The 19,436-nt window shown below is 36.9% G+C and overlaps 1 protein-coding gene across 1 annotated transcript; it reads left to right on the top strand.

Annotated features, from left to right (window-relative positions):
* The first annotated feature begins 4,779 nt into the window (after window positions 1–4,779).
* On the top strand, window positions 4,780–18,875 carry LOC113057133 (rab11 family-interacting protein 2-like). Its single transcript, XM_026224242.1, has 6 exons — window positions 4,780–5,048; window positions 5,860–6,459; window positions 10,067–10,470; window positions 10,731–11,079; window positions 12,361–12,457; window positions 15,101–18,875. Exons 2-6 carry the CDS (start codon window positions 6,107–6,109, stop codon window positions 15,329–15,331), a joined length of 1,434 nt encoding a protein of 477 aa, XP_026080027.1. The 5' UTR covers window positions 4,780–5,048; window positions 5,860–6,106; the 3' UTR covers window positions 15,332–18,875.
* Window positions 18,876–19,436: the final 561 nt, after the last annotated feature.

Raw genomic sequence — 19,436 nt, 5'->3', positions numbered from 1 at the left:
AAACATGAGACGTTTAGACATGCCTTACAATCGAAAAGATTCTGTAGTCCAAAGACCAGTTTGAAACAAGAGGGAAGTGTTTTTCATATAACTTCATATAACAAGTAAATTAAATGGGTTTAAATTGAGTCAAAAATGTTGAATCTGACTAAATTAAATTGGCAAATTAGTTTACAGTAGTTCAGCAGTTAATGGATTAGAATGTGTAGAAAAATACCCTTGAGGTAATAAGTGAAGGTTACTACTTTTTCCTTTTTAATTCCACATTAACTGATACGTATATACAAAATATCAGTTAAGAAAAAGAAAAAGAATCGTCATCTTTACTTGTTACCTCAGGGATATATTTAATTAAAAATTAATATATATTAATATAAAATTAAAACCTTTGATGGAGTGTTCTGTTCCCATTCCCCCTTCTCTCCCCCAGTTTCTTGTCTTGAAAGGGGGAAAAAAAGTCCATAAGTCAAATAAAACTATGGTAAACTCCCAACAATTACAAAACCACTTCTTGGAAAGCCAAAATTAGTTTTGATAAAATGATAAGAGTTTCATAACACCTAAAAACCAACCTTATTAGTGTTCTTTCCAAATTTCCCAATAATATTAAGAAATGCAATGTCATTTGAGGATTTCGACATGATAATCTCCGACTGCAAATGATTTGCTTTGGAGAGAAGAGCTCTATGAAGACTTCAGCTGAATTACAGCAGAAGGACACTGGGGATTCTATTGCTAATTTACTGTAATATGAATTGCACAGCAGAAACAGACCATTTAAATTAATGCAACATCTGAGTAGCGCAAAGTGGGTGTACCTCATTTGCTATAATTGCATGCATTTGCCTTCATAATTCCCTGAATTGGTCATGCCATTTGTGGATCCAGCTGTTTTAATCACTCTCATTTGTTTAATTTGTTTGTCATATCCCTGGTCTGCACATCCTCTCATGCATACAGAACAGCGTTCAAAAGCAGCACTCGATTCATGCAGTGGAATGCAGATAGAGTACAATTTTGCAAATGCTATAACTTGTTTACTTCATAGTGTTTACCTTACAACATGCCGACCGTATGTTTACATTTGCAAATGACTTGCTTGCCAGTTCACAGTGCTCAGCATCATTAAATAAGCACAACTCGACTGCATCATACCAGTAGCAGTTTTGTGCTTCTCTGTGAAAATGTTTTATTTTGCAGTTCCATTTACTGTCATTTGATTGTAGTCATTAAATATATGGTAACCTCAATATCCTCTTGTGATTATTCAGACTTTGACATATGAATGCATACAAAATACACTCAGACACGCACACACAACCACACACACACACGGACAGTTTCATCATGAAGAGTATTTGTGCTGACAAAAGATAAGATAAGATATATATGTTCTCATAAAACATCCTAATGTTACTTTTGACAATGTAAAAAAAAAAAGAAAAATAAATTCAAACCCATCACCGTTTATGATTTGGCGGTTTGGAGGTTTTCTCGATGCTCAAAGTGCAACTTCCTAACTTCTGTGACAGTCGGCTATGAAGGGGTGAGAGGTTATAGCCTTTAGCGATACTCAAATAAACACTCTTGAAGTATTGTTCCACACAATGGACCTTTCGGCAGCCGCACGCCCCCAACAATTCCTGCTCCAGCCGTCGCAGGACCTTGCACATCTGCAGATCCATATATCACCGTGCATTGCACACCCTAACATTCCACAGAGAGCTGCGCCAACAGTGATTTGTGCTCTTCTCTCCTACTTTTCTTTATTATTAAATTTTCATCTGTAATCTGAATGTCCTCTTGACTAAAAGCACAGCCTTTTAAATCAATCTCGCAACCCGACCATAAACCCCGAAGCGCATTATGAGCCGTATTGATGTCACAATGGCATCCCCTCACCTTCTCACGCTCCTTCTGCACATATATTGCCGTGTACTAACAGATGGGCAATCTTGCAGCCAGAGATGCTTAAAAGTGTAATTTAATAAATGTAAAACAACCTATATAGTGTTGAAGAAAGGGGCCTAAAGCAGAACCAGCTGTCTGACTGTGGCAAGAGACCTTACAGAGGATTCAAGCCCATAAAGATGATGCCTAATACAGGCCAACACGTGGCCCTTACTGATATGCAATACTGGGTCCTTTTGTATATTGGACAGTTTATGGGCTACAACATCATTCCTCTGGAAAAGTGGACTGAGGCCATACGTTACTCTAGGCTAATTTATGACTTGATGGATTTTTTTTCCCTTTATATACTCTATCAGAGGAGAACAATAAAAGGAAGCAGGTGAGGTTGGAATGTAAAGCCTTTCATGTTTTTATCCCACTCCAGAGGCACATGGGCGTATTATGGTCTTAGAAGGTAATACATGAAAGTGTCTAACAAATTGTCAAATTAAGGATTGGTGTCATGACCCCTAGTGGTGTCTCTTTACAGACATGAGCCTCTTCCGCCCCATGAGATTCTTTAGAATTGAACAGTGCAAAATTGAGAGCTAAATTTATGGAATAGAGAGGAAAAAAAACTTTATTCGTTCCTTTATCTATCTTTGTTTTGTCTCTGCCAGTGAAAATAGTTCCAAACAAAGCCTCAGCAGAAATGGTGTAACATACAGTAGTGGTGTTTTTGATTATGTCTACTATTATTTTTGGCATTTATTCAGGTAGGATAGTTAGAAAGCTGACAAGAAGTAAAGTACATATGGGATCGCAAAGGATCACAAGCAGAGGTTTGAAGTCAGGGTGAACTGAAGCGTAACAACATTCTTAAAAATAAAGGTTCTTAATTGGCATCTATGGGTTGATGGAGAACATTAAACATCCATGGGACCTTTTCATTGCACAAAAGGTTTATTTGAAAGGTTTATTTAAATATTCTCCGCAGTAGGAAAAAATGTTTTTTTTAGAGCGTTTCACTGATATATCTTTGGGGAGCCCAAAAAGGCATTGCTGAGAAAACACCCTCTTGTAAGCTATATTTTCAAGAGAGTTGGTTGCATGTCGAAGCACTCCCCACAAGACAATGTTCCAGTCTTTTGTTTCTGAATGAGTAAATGAATCAGTGACTCATTCACGAAGACGGTCACTTCCTGAATAAATCTGTGTTTTTGAAAGAACTGGTTGAGTGAATCATTTAACGACTCCGTCATAAACACAGTAGTTTCAGTTCTTGAATGAAGTGGGGTTTTTGAACAAATCTTTTCAGTGAACGTTTCAATTGGAATCGTCATAAAGATTTATCACCACCTACTGGTATAACAATGTAATCTGCCTGCAGAAAAAGTAGCTGAAAAAAGTCCTCCACTAATATACAGATAGACTGTCTGCGGTGCGTAAAAATAAACAGCTTGTGATACAAACAAGGAACAGCTATACATAAATTTAAACAGTGTTTCATTGGTCCGTGAAAGGACCATGCAGCTATCTTCTGGATGATTCTTCCGCTCTGTTTCCTGGTGTTTGCAGTGAGGCTTAACTCGAAGGGCACATGCAAGGGCCCCTCCTCAGTTTAAACTGTCTTAAATGCATTTTATATGACCTAATATTTCACCACACCAGGCCCATTTTCATCCTGAGATACACTCCAGATAAGAGTTATAATCTATGTGTGACGAATGTGCCAGGCTCATGCCTCTGACTCTGGTATGTATACAACACTCTGCGGTTATGGCAGGCTGATGGGGATAAGGAGAGAGAAAGAGAATAAAATGAAAGAGCAGGTGTGTTTGGTTAAGATGTACCTGTCAACTGGGATGACACACACGTCTGTACTCATTTAAATGAATCTCTTATCAGTACCTCAGCGTCCCCACTCAAGAAGCATTGACAGATGGTATGTTAACATGTTTGGTTGGTTTACTTTTGTCAAGAGCCTCCAATACACATTTATTGACTTAACTGAGTGGACATTATAAGAATCCCAGATTCACTATTTCAGAGAGAAGATTGTGATCTTCCCTCTACATTTTATTTGTTTCTCACAATTTATGCAGCTTTTGTTAAATTGGATTCTCTGTTTCCATTCTGAAGTAATTAACCTTCAGGTGCATTAATTAGGCCTGGACCACAAAACCAGTTATAAGGGTCAGTTTCTTGAGATTTATCATGGTTTAAAGGCTGAATAAATAATATTTGCATTGATGTATGTAATATATATATATATATATATATATATATATATATATATATATATATATATATATATATATATATATATATAATAAATCAAAAGATTGAGAAAATCGCTTTTAAAGTTATCCAAATTAAGTTCTTAGCAATGCATAATACAAATCAAATATAATTTTTCTTATATATTTACACTATGAAGTATCTTCATGGAAAATGATCTTTACTTAATGATTTTTGGCATAAAAGAAAAATCGATAATTTTGACCCATATAATTATATTATTGGCTTTTGCTACAAATATAACTGTGCTACTTTTGACTGTTTTTTTTTTTTGGTTCAGGGTCACATGGGCTATATTTAATATAAAAGAGTGACCTGCTTATAAAAATAAAAACTAATACTACTGAATAGGTCATTTATATGAAATATTTTTCCAAGTTATCTAAAAAAATGTAGGTTACTCGTGTTTTATATTTGATTGTTATGGTTTCGTTTGACCCATTTTTTATTATTCTAAATAGCAATACATTGTTTCACAAATAGGCTGTTTTATCACTTTCCTGTTTCTTTTCTCGACAAAACTAACAACAAAAGGGAAGCGAACAGCTCAAACTCTCATAAGCCTCGCAGTCATTCGAATCCCAGGAACAGCGCCAGGCGCGCGCCCATCAAATCCTCTGTTTCCACGGCAACAGAGGAGGAGTTTGCACTTCGACCCGTGACCACATCGGCGGAAATGAGGAACTAGGAAGTCGACTGCAGGGCTGATGTGGAAAACCACACATTTGTTTAAGATGAATTAGTATCGCGTACAGCAGCTCGTTCGTTTTCATTCACCACAGATATCGAATGGTATAAGCGGTCATCCCACATGCAGTGACAACGCTAGCTTGTTCGAGAAAGATGCTTCAGAGGTAAATATCAGAGCTTGTGCTGTATGACTGTTTGACAGCAGCAGTGACTGGGTAATGAAGCCAGCAGTGGAGCTTCTGGAATTGAATTAAATAAGGGAAGACCGCGGAGGTTTTTTTTTTTTTTTTCATTAAATATACTAAATAAATGAAATGAGATAAATAACAATAATCATCATTAACAACAACAACAACAACAACCATACATAATAGCCTAGTAAAATGTTATGTCTCGATTATACATTTTATTTTAAATGATAAAACTGGTATTTAAACCTCGCACTTTTTCATACAAAAAATAAAAATAAAATAAATAATAATAGTGCGACGATAATTTTATTTTCTTTTTTGGATGACAGTGTTTTTACATGTTCATCATTTTTACTTTAACATTTTAAAATTAAATTAGGGTTACTTGACATATTTGACAATTTTATTGCCACAATAAATTCATGGTCATTTTTTATAGCATGTTTTCAAATTAAGTGACAGTCCATCCCAGTAGTGTAGGTTGTAACAACAGCAATATATGTACTTGACATGATACATTTAATTTATCTTCAACAAATACATATGTGAATAATATATGTAAGTTTTAGATATATATAGCAAAAAAAAAAAAAAGCTCCCTGGACACAATGGTAAAACTGGTCAGAAAAAAATTACTTTCCCCAAAAAAATTTAAAACAATTACACTTTTTTAAGTTCGTTGCATTGTTCAAGTCACACATTTTTTAGGTTACAATTGTTATTTCTGTGTCATTTGTAATATTAATTTAAGTTTTAATATTATTTTCCTTCTTCTTTGGTTTAGGTGACCTAAATTGGAGCGGTTGAATGTGTGGGGTATTTACAGAGTGTAAAGACATCATTACCTGTTCTGTTATTCGATGCGACTTTTGCAATGACAGATATGTTTTTCCCGTGCTGTTAAACATAACCTGGTCTACTTTTGGTCACTCATTTCCTCTGATAAGAAGCTGAACAAAATGCCACAACCAAATTGAAGTAATACACTTATCTCATGCACCAAAATCCATAATTTTACACCTGAAGTCATCATGTCATTGGGCGAACAGTCACAGAAGTGGTTTCCAACTCACGTCCAAGCCACTGTTCTTCAAGCCACAGACCTGCAACCAAAGGGCAAGAATGGCACCAACGATGCCTACACCATCATCCAGCTGGGCAAAGAGAAGTACTCCACATCAGTGGCGGAGAAGACCCTCAGCGCGGTGTGGAGGGAAGAGGCTTCATTTGAACTGCCAGGGCTGCTGATGGAGAGCAACCCAGAGGTGTATGAGCTCTGCCTCACAGTCATGCACCGGTCTCTGGTTGGATTGGATAAGTTTCTGGGCCAAACAATCATCAACTTAAATGAGATATTTGACAACAAGGAACGGAGGAAAACTGAGTAAGTGAGTTAAATATTTCATTTTTTAAATATCATCATTTTTGATGCCTGATCTTTTAAAGATCTTGTAAAAATATACAAATGTTGCATTATTTCAAATAAGCAGAAGTGCAACTTAAAAGAGGAACCAAACACTAAATCGCGTCTTCTCTTTTGGTGTTACGGTTAAGAAATTAGTTTATATTGTTTATACAGTCCTCAAGATTCTTTGAAATCACAGGCCTTTCTCTCTCTCTCTCTCTCTCTCTCTCTCTCTCTCTTTTTTTTAAGTAGAATTTTCTATTATTTAATAGCAGACCTTAAAGTCTCACTCTGACACATCATCCTACGTAGACCCCGTGTTTAATGCTTGTCAGCATTTTGAAGCCATGTCAGTTAATAGTACTCAGAAGTATAACAAATAACATGATAGGAGGTTTTAAACAACCTGGGCCATTTTAACTTCTGTAACTATTAGTGATGCAGTTTCATATGAATTAATCCTCTGACGTAACCCTGTCTTTGTTTTTTAAACCTGTCATCTGAGTGTTAATTGTCTATGGACATGCCATTGCTGTGCATGTCTATAGAAGGGCAGCCAGCTCTTGCAGGCAGGTTTGTTCTGGTATGAAACTCAGATAAAGGCGTTTCGACACCATGCAGTTTGAGTCACAATCCTGTGGCAGATGAACAGGTCTAGCGAGGATGATTGTCATGGGTGGTATTATATTTTCTTCTCGGTTTGTCAGGCCCTGGTGACTAACAGGTGTGTTTCCTTAGAGGAAGTCTTCTTACTTCCTCTAATGTTATTGTCAGATGTGACAGAGACTACTTTCTGTAACTTAATGTCAAGACTAGTTAATAAGAGAGACAATATTTCCTGATTTTACTTTTTGGGCATGTACAGACTAGCATGGTTATTTGAGAATTATGAGAGAAACAGTTATGGCTAGTTGCAGTAGATAGACCTGCGCCAATGTATTGCATGCCTGGCGTTAATGAATGCGGTCAGTGACAAAAATCAATTACAAAAATGACATTTTTAAGAATACTGCAATTTGCTTTTTATTTACATGTCCAGTAAGTAAGTTTTACACTGATGATGCTCTTCTGTAATGCACAGTTGGTACAACATTAGTTATAGACTGATATTGGATGTATAGTCCATTTAATTGTGCATAATTATCAGCCTATTGGTATTTAGACAATTTTTTATAGATGTTTCTTTATTTTCCTCCAAGCTTCTAATCATTGGCAATATGTCACAATCAGTGCATGCATTGTTTATTCAGCAATAAAAAATTCCCTTGGGAGGAAGTTATGTACTGTAACTGATTGCTAACATCACTGTTGACACTCGTGACACAAATCACTCTACCGACCTCGCATCCCCTGGAAAGACTCTCAGGGTTAGTAGTCCCCACTGACTCTGTTCATGCAAGGGTTTCCTCTAACTGACGCAAGGGTACAAGAGTCCGTTTCGACATTGGAGTCGACAGGCCCTAATTATCGCACACCTGTGTTTGTTGATTGTACGATGGTTCCCAGCGGCCCTCACAGAGTGGGAGTATTGTGGTTCCAGGCAGAGGAAGATTTATCTTGGCCTTGACTCCCATGTGAAGAACAGGGGCTGGCTGGCTTTCCACATGCCCAGATCAGAGCTCCCTCACTGGGCCTGAGACCAGGTAAACCCTCTTCCCTCGGATCTACAAGCTCCCCAGTGTGTGGATGGTCTTGGAAAGAAACATAATCACCATTCACTAGCTGTGCCATGGTGGAAGAAGAGCACTCAGCAAGATGGCAGCCTGTGACGCCCCCAGAGGGAAGTGTGTTCCGATACTGAAGGAGTGTTTACTGTAGTGTTTGCATGAAGGTTGGAAGTGTTGAACTGCATTCTAGAGGGATGCTTTGTGAGTGTACAGAGTGTCTTTTTAATTAGTACTGAGGTCAAGAAAGGGAATGAGTAATGTTTTACAGAAATAATGAACCACATTCTGCATATACAGTCTTTATAAATGGCAAATACTAAAATCAGTCAGTTTAAACAACTACAAGTACATTTTGAGATTTGCTAAATATTTTAACTTTTATTATATTATCTTCTTATTATTACTATAAAAATAAAGTTTTACTATTCAAAGGGGCAGCACAAAGTACAGAATGCTTACAACTTTTTCACCTGAACATATATAATAATTTAAAATAGTAGTAGATAGTAGTAGTAAAATAATATGTATGTAATAACAATGACATTTTAAAAAGTATGATTATAATAATAATTATAACCATAACAATACATTTACATAAGAAAATTACATAAATTATACAGTTATTCAGTGCAGTAACTGTTATTGTTCATTATAGTTTAAATTTTTCTTATTTTAAAAGTTTTGAACATTTGCGATAAATATGCAATATTGGCTAATGTCAATGAAAAAATACATCTGTAATTAACAATATCTTCGCCCGCTTACTGAACACATTGGACCTGTCTTGAATAAAAGTCTGTGTCTAGTATTTTACCTATGCCTGAAGTGTTCATGACCATCGTTTCTAAAGAATGATCCTGCTCCAAGTGTCTTGAATTGTAGGAGAATCAGTATTCAGCCACTCTTGAGATTCATGTGCCTCTGCTGAAATATTGTCCATTTCATAATCTCCAAATACCGGTGTGAGCATCAATGAACAAAGGCCAGATTTGTGCAAATGCCACCTCCTTTTCACACAGTTACAGCATCAATCACATTACTTCCAGCAGAAAAAAAAGAGTGAGAGGTTAAATAAACATATGCCGGGGAATGGCCTAGATGGGGGCGTATTACTTCACATTCTTTATGTGGCCCAAACCTTTGCAGTTACCAGGGAATTATGTTTATCCCTACTATAATATGCGTTCTCAGGAAGGGGGAAGGCTTTCAAATGGACTAAATGGACTATGCTGTGGATTTGTGTGAAGTGAAATTGGGTTTCTGGCCAGACAAACACATTGCCCCCATGTCGTTTTTGTATGAATTATACATTCAGAGCAAAGCCTGAAAAAGAGTCTTCCCACCAGGGGGGTTTCACAGAAAAGGAGAAGTGAAAGAGTGTGCGGTTTTCTCCTGTTTGTTTTTATCAAGCTGTGAAAGTACACTGGAACATCTGCAAATCACTGGTGCATCTACCAGCAGCTTAGCTGTTTTTAATAACACCTAAGAGCCCAACCACGCTTGAGACACAACCGCAAAAGACGTGTAGCTCTGTAGCAGCTGTGTTCAGAATTTAAATATGCCTAGTTTGAATTTACAAACTTTTCAAACTTTTTTTTTTCTTTTTTACTCATTATTATAATTTTTTTACTCTATCTAAATAGATAATCTAGTGAATTTGACTTGATTATTAATTGACCTTTGTGCAGAGATTGTGTTGTTTTGGAAATTGGAAACTGGAAATTTCCAGTAAAGTTAGCATCACCCCGATAACCCCCAACAACAACAGATTTTTCCACTGACTTTTGGATTTTTACAGAAAATAAACTCTGTGAACAACAAAAGATGTGAAGACTCAATAAATAAAGCTGATTGAAAAATAAGTTGTATCCCAGTCCATCAAAGTGACAAAGTTATACTTCCTGTCTCTCTCTTGTCAGCTGGTACACGCTAGACTCACGGCCAGGTAAGAAGAGGAAAGACCGAGGCAAGATTCAAGTTAGCATCCAGTTCATGCGGAACAACATGACCGCCAGCATGTTCGATTTGTCTATGCGAGACAAACCCAGATCGCCGTTTTCCAAGCTCAAGGAAAAGATGAAGGGTCGCAAGCATGACGGCGCCTTTTCAGACACGTCTTCCGCCATCCTTCCACGCTCAGGACTGAGCGAGACTGATTCTCTGCCAGACCCGCACCCTCACCCACAGGCTGCACCCTCACCCAAGCCAAAACGCTCGCTGCTCACTGGGGCGCAGAAACTTTCTACTGCTCACTCCATGTCTGATCTGATAGGAACTCACTTCAGGCCCAAACTCGACTCCATGAACTCTATTGAGGAGAAAGGTGAGGATAAACAACCACTGTAGTCCCATTTAATCACTAAGTGAGTTATAAACTTAGGGGTCATTACTGATGTATTTTATTTTGTAGAATAAAATGTGGAAATATCTTGAACTTGTGTTATCCACAGACATTATTTCAAGCAACCAAAAACCCATTGCCTTCAGGATGATGAAACGTGCTAAAATGCTAATGCATCTCTGGGTTTCTACCTACAAAAATACCTCATCCCTTTCTTCATCCACGTCTTTTCTCATCCACAGGGGTTGCTGCATCTCACAGACACTCACAGAGCGATGGATATGGTTGCCCAACCAGCGACGTTCCATGTGACCCCTTTTCCGACATCGGAGACAACATGCCCCAGAAATTCGCCACTCTCCCACGCAACCACAATCCCTTCGAGGAAAATCAGGGGACGCTGTTGGGGGCTGAGAAGAGAGAGAAGAAGGAGAAGGTCGGTCTTCTGGGCAGAGTGACTGGGAAGAAGGAAGGTAAGAAAACGGCTGCTGGAACGCGAACAGGAAGCTCTGGAGACCTGCGATCTCCAAACCCCTTTACCAGTGAAACCTCAAGTGAAACCAACCCTTTCCTCTCACACTACAGATCCAGGTATGACTAGTTTTTTAGCCATTTTGTTGGTATATATTTCATATATTTAATTTAATTGTATTCTTACTAGTATTATTCATTCAGCAATAATTGCTGAGGATCGTGTCTTCCATTACTTTTGCCTGTCATTTCCAACCTCTGCTCTTTTCTCAGTCGAGTTAGATGAGGACAGTCAAGCACTTAATGTTTATCAGAGAACGTATGTCATTAGGAAGACCTTATCAATGTCATTAGGCCCAATTCAGACTACAGGGTCCTGACCAAGCCACAGTAATGAGATCTGAACGAGAGATAGACCATTCAATTAACAGTTTATCTGCCCGTAGCCTACCAGGCCGTTCATCCTCTCCAGTTACTCTCTCATCTTAGATCACAGGTCTTCCAGGGGTCATAGGTTAGCTAAATAGACATTTAACAAAGCTGCTTAATGTTTTCTAGTACATAAAGATCTGTGTGATCTTTCCACCAATATAAACATAACCAGCATCCTTGATGGATCCCATCCATTTACACCATGCATAACAGTCCGCCCATATGAGGATAAAGTCATTTTGGTTTTTTTAACAAGTTGTAGTGGTATTTAATGGCTGTGGTTTGGGTGAAAGAAATGTCAACCGGTTGAATTTCCAAATTTCCTGTTATGATAAAAAAAAAAAAAAAAGTGTTGCAGACAAGCATCGTCTATGTAGATAACTTTTTATTATTATTATTATTAAAATGACTTTAAAATAATAATTTGATATTATATAAAAAAAATGTATAATAATAATGCAGTATCTGTATCTGCAATTGGTGAACAGAATAGACTTCTTTCAAAAAAAAAAAATTCCACCCTAAATTTTCTAACCGCTTAAATATATATGTATGGCGTCACTGTGGTATAAAATTGCTCATAATGTGATAAAAGCTTTCGGTCAACCCGCCCACTTACTGAGTGCCGTAACTGGCTGTAATGTCTTTGTTGTGGTCAGCGACCAATTGTTGAGAAATGAAAAGTAGGCTTGCTGTTTGCATGTTAGGGGGTGTTGAACCATTTCCTGACCCTCAGTCAGATAACTAAAAGTCAACTCAGTAGTTACACTGAACTTCTGCAGGCAAGTAGCAGTTGCATTAAAGGAAGCGGTGTGTTTCATCATAATGTTTGTTGTTGTTGTTGTTGTTGTTGTTGTCAACCAATATTTATCCAATGTTAAATTGATTTAAACAAAGGTTTCCTGTAAGATGAGCATGCATTTTATGTTTTTATTGAAGTAACAGTTTGGTCTTTTTCCTGTCTTGCAGTGACAACATGAGAAACCCCACCAGTACTGAGGACCTTACTCAGAGATTCCAAACCTCTCCTGAAAAGAAGCACGGCATGAAAAGTGCAAGAGAGCATGTAAGTTCATTCTGAAGAAATAGTGTATAGTGTGTTTTTTTGGTAATATTTTACACTATTGTAATAAAGATAAATTAGGTTTGACCACAATATTATTTTCCATTACTGTACATTGCAAAAAAAAAAAAAAAGGTGTATTTCCACATTGTCACTGTCCAGTATGTCCAAACACAGTTTGACCACATTTCTCATAAGTTTTCAAAACTTGCCCAAAGTTTTAATTGGTCATTTATTGCAGCCCTATTAAACACGGAGGCCGTCGATGCTGATCTCTGACTGAGTATCACTTGTGGCGGTCTGGTTGGAGGGCCGTTTATCTAATTAACAGCTGAAATGGGTGGTCATCGTCTTTGATCTGCATGTAATTTGAAGTAGTGTGATGTTATTAGTGCGCTTCCATTTCGTTAGCGAGCCATCTTGGACAGTATGTTCTCTCACTCAATAATTGGAAATGTAATCATTAATAATACGCAATTTATCACTGGTCTAATTTTACACTATAGGTCAAACCACGGTCAGCATTAAACATGGAAAGGGGCCCTCGCTCACTTTGTCATAATTATACTGATTCTGATCATCATCATGTCCAGCGCGGAGAGACACAACGTTTGCTTGCCTGCTGTGTGAGACTAGCCACTGAAGAGATGTTGAAACTGGAGATGCATTGCTGAAAATGGCTTTCCTCACCCATTTTTGAGGTTATGTTAACACTGCATCCGTGAAATAGTGTGTCTGGCACTCTAAGGCCTTAATTAAAGGATGGGGGGGTTGGGGGAGAGCTGGCCGAGGCGTTTCAAAGGACTTGGAGTTTTAGATTTTCAACGCAAAGGCCCTCATTAGAGCCCATAATGAGACAACTGAAGAATGCCAAGTGGAAGTCTTATCTCTCCCACACTCCTGATTGCCTAAATCTGCTCATCAGCTGCTTGCCAGTTCATGGTCATTTCCTGGGCTCTTTTCCTGCCCCCGCTAGCTTGTGCCCTGGTGGGTTTGCTACTCATGCAGCACCTCTTTCTCTAAATCTTACTTTGATTCAGTGGTAGCTGTTCTATATTTCCAGAGAGTGTTGTTTTAACCTGTGTTGTCGGTTTACCAGCATTACCAAACGATCAACTCAGCATGCACACCTAAAAATGTTTGAATGTTTATTGCATGCAAGAGGCACCAGCAAACAAATTTGGAAGGATTTTTGAAATTGTGTTTTTTGTGTGTGTGTATAATATGTATGAAGCTAGTTCCCTTCAGGTTCAGTGTAGGTGTAATTCATCATGTTGACTAGAAAAAAAAAACAACTACCAGAAATAATAAAGCATCCAAACACTCTTTTACTTAAACTTTTAACAATAGATCATGAAATCTTGAATTCATTGAAGATTCATTCATCTTGATTTTATATTTGCAATGACATTCACATGATTTGCACGTCTAACTACTTTTTAGGGCCATTGTATTTTTGTTTTAGTTTCTAGAATGGCAGTTTTATGGAGTCAAATTTGCTCTGCTGTTTCCTCAGTTGCCGTAATCTAAAAAGGATAATCATAATCAAAGTGTCACACGTGTAAACAGCTGTCTGATATGGTGGATCAAGTTCAAACCCACAAGCAGTTCAGACTCTGAAGCTTCAGGTTAAATGTGTTGAGGCTTGCTCCTTCCATGTATTATTTTCTTAAAAAGTCCAATGTATCAATGCAGATTTTTATTAATCTTCTATTTAGTATCATATAAGATAATGTTTTTTTTTCATATTGGTTGCCCTAATGACTATTCACAGTTGAAGTAATCATACTGACGTTGTTTAAAGGTTTTAGTCCCTGTCAAAACCTTATTTAATATATGTACTATAATAAAGTAAAATATTGAGGTCTTAAATGTAATTCTTTAAGCACAGAACATTATCAGTGTAGATTTGGTGTAAGTACTTTTTTTCTGGAGCTATTTGGATTGTTTAGTAATTAGATGAACTTCGGGTCTGTGTCTTGTTGATTTTGGGTGGCAGTTTTATTGTAATTAAAGCATCAGTAATTAGACATGACTCAGTCATCCACTCATATTTTGACAGCTCTCCAAGAGATTACATCAACTGACCGCATTTAGTGCTTGTTTTCACCTTGACACCAGAAAGTGTGAATTTGTCAGACACTTGATAGCAGATGACCAAATGTTTCTAAATTGCCGTTTACTCAATATCATTGTGAAATCAGATGCAGACACTTCTCATGTCGACACATCATCTAAAACTGAGGCTTGAGCGTTTAGAGCAACACTTTTAATAAAAGCTTGTTTATCAAGTAAGCTCTAAAGGCAGCATTAAATAACATGTTTATTTCAATCTTGTTTCCTTAATTATTTTGCCCAATAAATGTTTTTTTCTTTAGTTTACTTGGGAGTCCCAGAATTATTAGTCTGCCTCCTACTGTATGTAGCATTACTTCTTATCCATGTATACATTGTGCAATGTTTAAATTGACATATTAGCATTTTTCACAGTGGAAATTTTACTGTATCAAGTTATAGGTCAAAAGAAGTACACATTTGATTTACTTCAGAGAACCATTTGAATTCCCAGCATGGTATGAGCAACACAAAAGTATAGATTTGACAACATTTAAGAATCATATGTCATGTATTATTCCTCACATCTAGGAGCCTGAACATCTGCAGGTGAATATGGCGGCCTACAGCAATCTCTCCTTTGAAGAAGTTGTGCAAGAGCTCATCAAGCAGAAAGAGGTGGTGAGAAAGAAAGATGCTCATATTCGGGAGCTGGAGGACTACATTGATAACCTGCTGGTCAGGGTAATGGAAGAGACACCCAGCATCCTGAGAACACCCTATGAGGCCAAGAGAAAAGCTGGGAAGATCTCAAAAAAGTAAAGGATCTCCAAAGCGTATTATAACAGTTTTCTGGCTAAATATGAATTGCTTGTAAAATGACACTGGAATGTTAATACACTGACAGGCCAAGTGTATTTGTTCACACACGGACCGTTTTCTTGCCATGAAGTTACTCTAGGTTTGCAAAAACAACCGGAAATATTGTGAAGAAATATGGGCACTAAATGTGGCGATGCCAAACCCCCTTTTAGATTTTTCATTACTTTTGTTTCGATTTTATTTTTTTTAAGAATCTTTTGAGCTGTTGAATTATACTTTGAGTAAAATGTTTTTGAAAATCTTCACAAGCAGCCATTCATAGTTTAGAGCATTGTTCGTGCGCGAGGAGACCAATGTTATGTTAATACCGACAATAACTGTGTTTGAGTTTATTTCTATTTTGGATTCAGTCAGTATAACAGAATTGAGCACGTAATACTCTCACTGTGTTTTGTGATGATCTCTAAGGTGGACTGTGCATATGAGGCCTTTAATTTGCTGTGACTGAATTCACACTTCAAAAACTGTACCAGATCAATTGACATACGTTTGTCCACAAATATGTGCTGAAGTGAGGAAACACTTGGATGGCACCATGGGACAAAGAGGTGGTTGTTTACTGCATGTGTAGTGTTTGACAGGGTAACTCTCCTATCACTTTTGAGTGATCAGACTGGCATGTGTTTGGTGCCATATTGATACTTTACAAGACATTGGTACCAAAACTTTTTCAAAAGCATACGTCTATAAAATAATACACTCAGAATTACACTACTGATATTTATTTTGAGCTTGATTGCAATGGGCAAATGTGTATGTGAATAACACTGTTCACTTTTTAAGTCTAAAAAACAAACAGAAGTGTAGAAATGAGCATCCGGACTCCGAAGACTTCATTCTGAATGTCCTTCAGTTGAACTGGACTGTACTGATGCTGAATATCTTTAGTGTACCGCAGGACTGTCAAAATGTGTGGGCTGCCTACAGTTGACTACACCAAAGTGTTGATTAGACATAAGCCAGCACATAAGTATTATATAGCCCCTTTTTTAATTTCTAGTTTTACCAGAGCAAGTCTAGCCCATGCGTTTTTAAAACCACAGCAAATAACTGATCCATTTGGCACATCTGGATGCCTCATTATGGAAACATTTCAGTCGGTTTGATTCATTACAATGTATAGCGTGATTCGTAATGAGCGATGTAGACAAAAACTAGCTGAAGAACAATTGTTTACAGATTGCTTTATAGATTCACGGCAGTACTCTTTGACATTGTACTGCTTTCCCGATACCTTTCTTGTAGGCCAATTCTTATAGTGATCACTGTGATTTTTTTTTCTAATCTTGTGTCATATCTAGTACATATCTGGTGAAAAAATGATATTGGCTATCATCCTTGGTCACTCGGCATATATTTTGCACCTTGGGCTGTTACACTGGAGCATCTGTGTAGTGAAATCCTGTGCGGCAGTGGTACATGTGTGCCCCGCATACTTAAAAATTTACATTTAAGACAACTAGAATGACTGTAGTGTTTAAAATAACACTTTTTAACATGTTAGCCCTTTATGTGAAGAACAAAACAATTCTTTAGGCCATAAAACCCCTTTGTGATATTTTTGTCACAACAGTATATATGTTCTCTGTGTATATAGCTCTGCGGCAAGCTTCCCAGAAGAAGTTGTTCTAAACAACATAGTAAAACACTGTGCTGGAAGGGAAGTCTCGTCTTTTATAATATTCAGTCACGATGAGCAAGTGATGTATTCTAGCAGTCAATTATTATTGTTTTGCTCATTTAAAGTTTTATTTACTTGCATTGCATGTATTCGGAGAGGTTTACATATGTGTAATTGGCTATTCACTTTAAAATCATTCAGTGCCACATGCAGTGTTACGCAGTGCTGACATTAGATAAACGCTCTAGTTTAATGTCAGTTTTCTAAAAATGAGACCATTACATTTTGTGTTTGAAGACAGAAGCTAGTTTTTCCAGATCTGTTTACGTGCAAAATTGTTTATCCTTTGTAATATGGATAAACATGTTAACGCTTATATTTACAAATCATTTACAAATGTTGTATGCCAAGCTCATGTTATTTAAACCAGGAGCATGTTATTTATTTGATTAAAAACTCTTTTTTTTCTGCATTATATTTGTCACTGGCCAAAAATATTTCATTGAATGAATTCATCTGAGAAAAATGATACAATGAAGAGTAAAGTTAGCTATAGTCCCTGTTTTTCATATCAGGACTTTGTGTCTTTATTTTTTTTTCTTCAAGAGCTTTCGATCAAATAAGGTTCAGAATTGCTTAAGATTTGCTGTCGATCTTATTGTGGGATGGATAAGAAGTGTTGACTTGCATTGATCAGATTCAGCTGAGCACTTTGCTTCTCCTCTCTGTTTTGTCTTATTAAACTATGCATCTCTCTCAAGAGCAATTCTGTGTGGCACGCTGAATGTATTTTGTAATCACAAACACAGTGTTGATTATCCTGTGTACATATTACCTAGCACTTCTTTTATCACTTTTTACAGCTAAAATGATGCTGATACATTGTTTGCTTTCACTAATATTAACAGTATAATGATTGTCATGGTTTTAAGTTGATTATTAAGAAGACATATCACCATTTTGAATGTGATGGTTCTTTATATCCATTGGTTTATTAATGGTCCCTGTGTTTAGACTACCTATTGTGGTTGCATTTTCTTTCCTTTTGCTACTTGCTTGGCTGTTGCAAGTAACAGCTTGTTTTTTTTTTACAATTTATTGTTGTTTATAGAGATTTTTATCGCTATTTAATTCTAAATATGTTACAGTGATCATATTTGTTTGTATGCTGCTATTTTCCTGCTGTTTCACCAGCAGATGGTTTAGATTAATTCACATAGCTTCATTTATGACTTGGAAAAATCAGAATTATAAAAATAAGTGTTTTTCCTCCAATAGTAGCAGGGCAAAGTAAAAGAAAACATATGGAAGCCACAGGATCAACACCATGTTAAATTTGAAAATAATAATTATATTATATATATATATAATTTTTTTTTTCATTTGGTGTCTTCTATACATTAATCTCTGGTGCTGCAAAATCATGTCATGAATACGTTTGTACAATTTTTTTTCAGTATTCTGTATCATATGGGTTTCCTTTTATGTAAACCGTTTTATACTCAGACACTCCTTCCATTAAAATACTCCCCTATTTCCTCCAAAAACTTGAATTTCCAATAGTGTATAAATAACACTACTTAGAATGTAGAATTTTACCCTAAGAATTCAATCACGGTATTAAAAAAAAAAAAACATGATGAGGACTTTTCCCAACGTGACACTTTCCCATAGGGTGGTTAAATATTTTGTGTAGATGGAATTATCGATGATTCATCCTTGAGTAATACGTTTGTCTTTGCATTCTTGGCATGCGGCATGAATGAGTGTAGAAGAGAGATCTGAGTGTATTAGTCTATGTGCTACCATATAAAAGGGTGAGAATGACGGTACAGCCCATTTCAATAAATCTCCTGTTCTTCATTACTTGTGTCTTGTATTGCTTTCATTTACTGTACATGTAAAAGCAAGACAAAGGGCTTTTAGAGCAAATGCATATTTTCGTGTTCCAAGCTGGGAGAACTCGAATGTTATTTGACAAGTGCTCTTCATCTGAAAAGCATCAACATCAGTTTGCTCTTTGTTTTTTTTCAATTGCGACTTGCTAATGCCCACATCAATACGTTCATTAAATCAAAATTCATTAGACCCAGCAACTATCTCCCCAAGCTTTGGGATTTTAGCTTTGTATTTGCATTACACTACACACGGATGTTGTTTCTTTCAGGGAAATTAATGGGAAAGAAATTCTCACGCCCACCCAAACAAATAAAATGACAAGGTAGCTTGTTAAACTTCTCACCTCATTTGTTTATGAGTACCAGGAGTGTGTGTGTGTGTGCAAACCGCTGCATGTACAAGTGCCACTCAAGCTGTTTACCATCTCCTCCTTCTGAGGAGCAGAATCATTGCTCTTCATTCAAGACCGGCCCCTTCACAATCCACACAGATACTTTCTCACTGCAACATTTGGATGAAAATGGA

Source organism: Carassius auratus, chromosome 38 (assembly GCF_003368295.1).
Source record: "Carassius auratus strain Wakin chromosome 38, ASM336829v1, whole genome shotgun sequence".
NCBI lineage: Eukaryota > Metazoa > Chordata > Actinopteri > Cypriniformes > Cyprinidae > Carassius > Carassius auratus.
The sequence above is the reverse complement of the archived record's forward strand: the minus strand, read 5'-3'. Positions and strand labels throughout refer to the sequence as shown.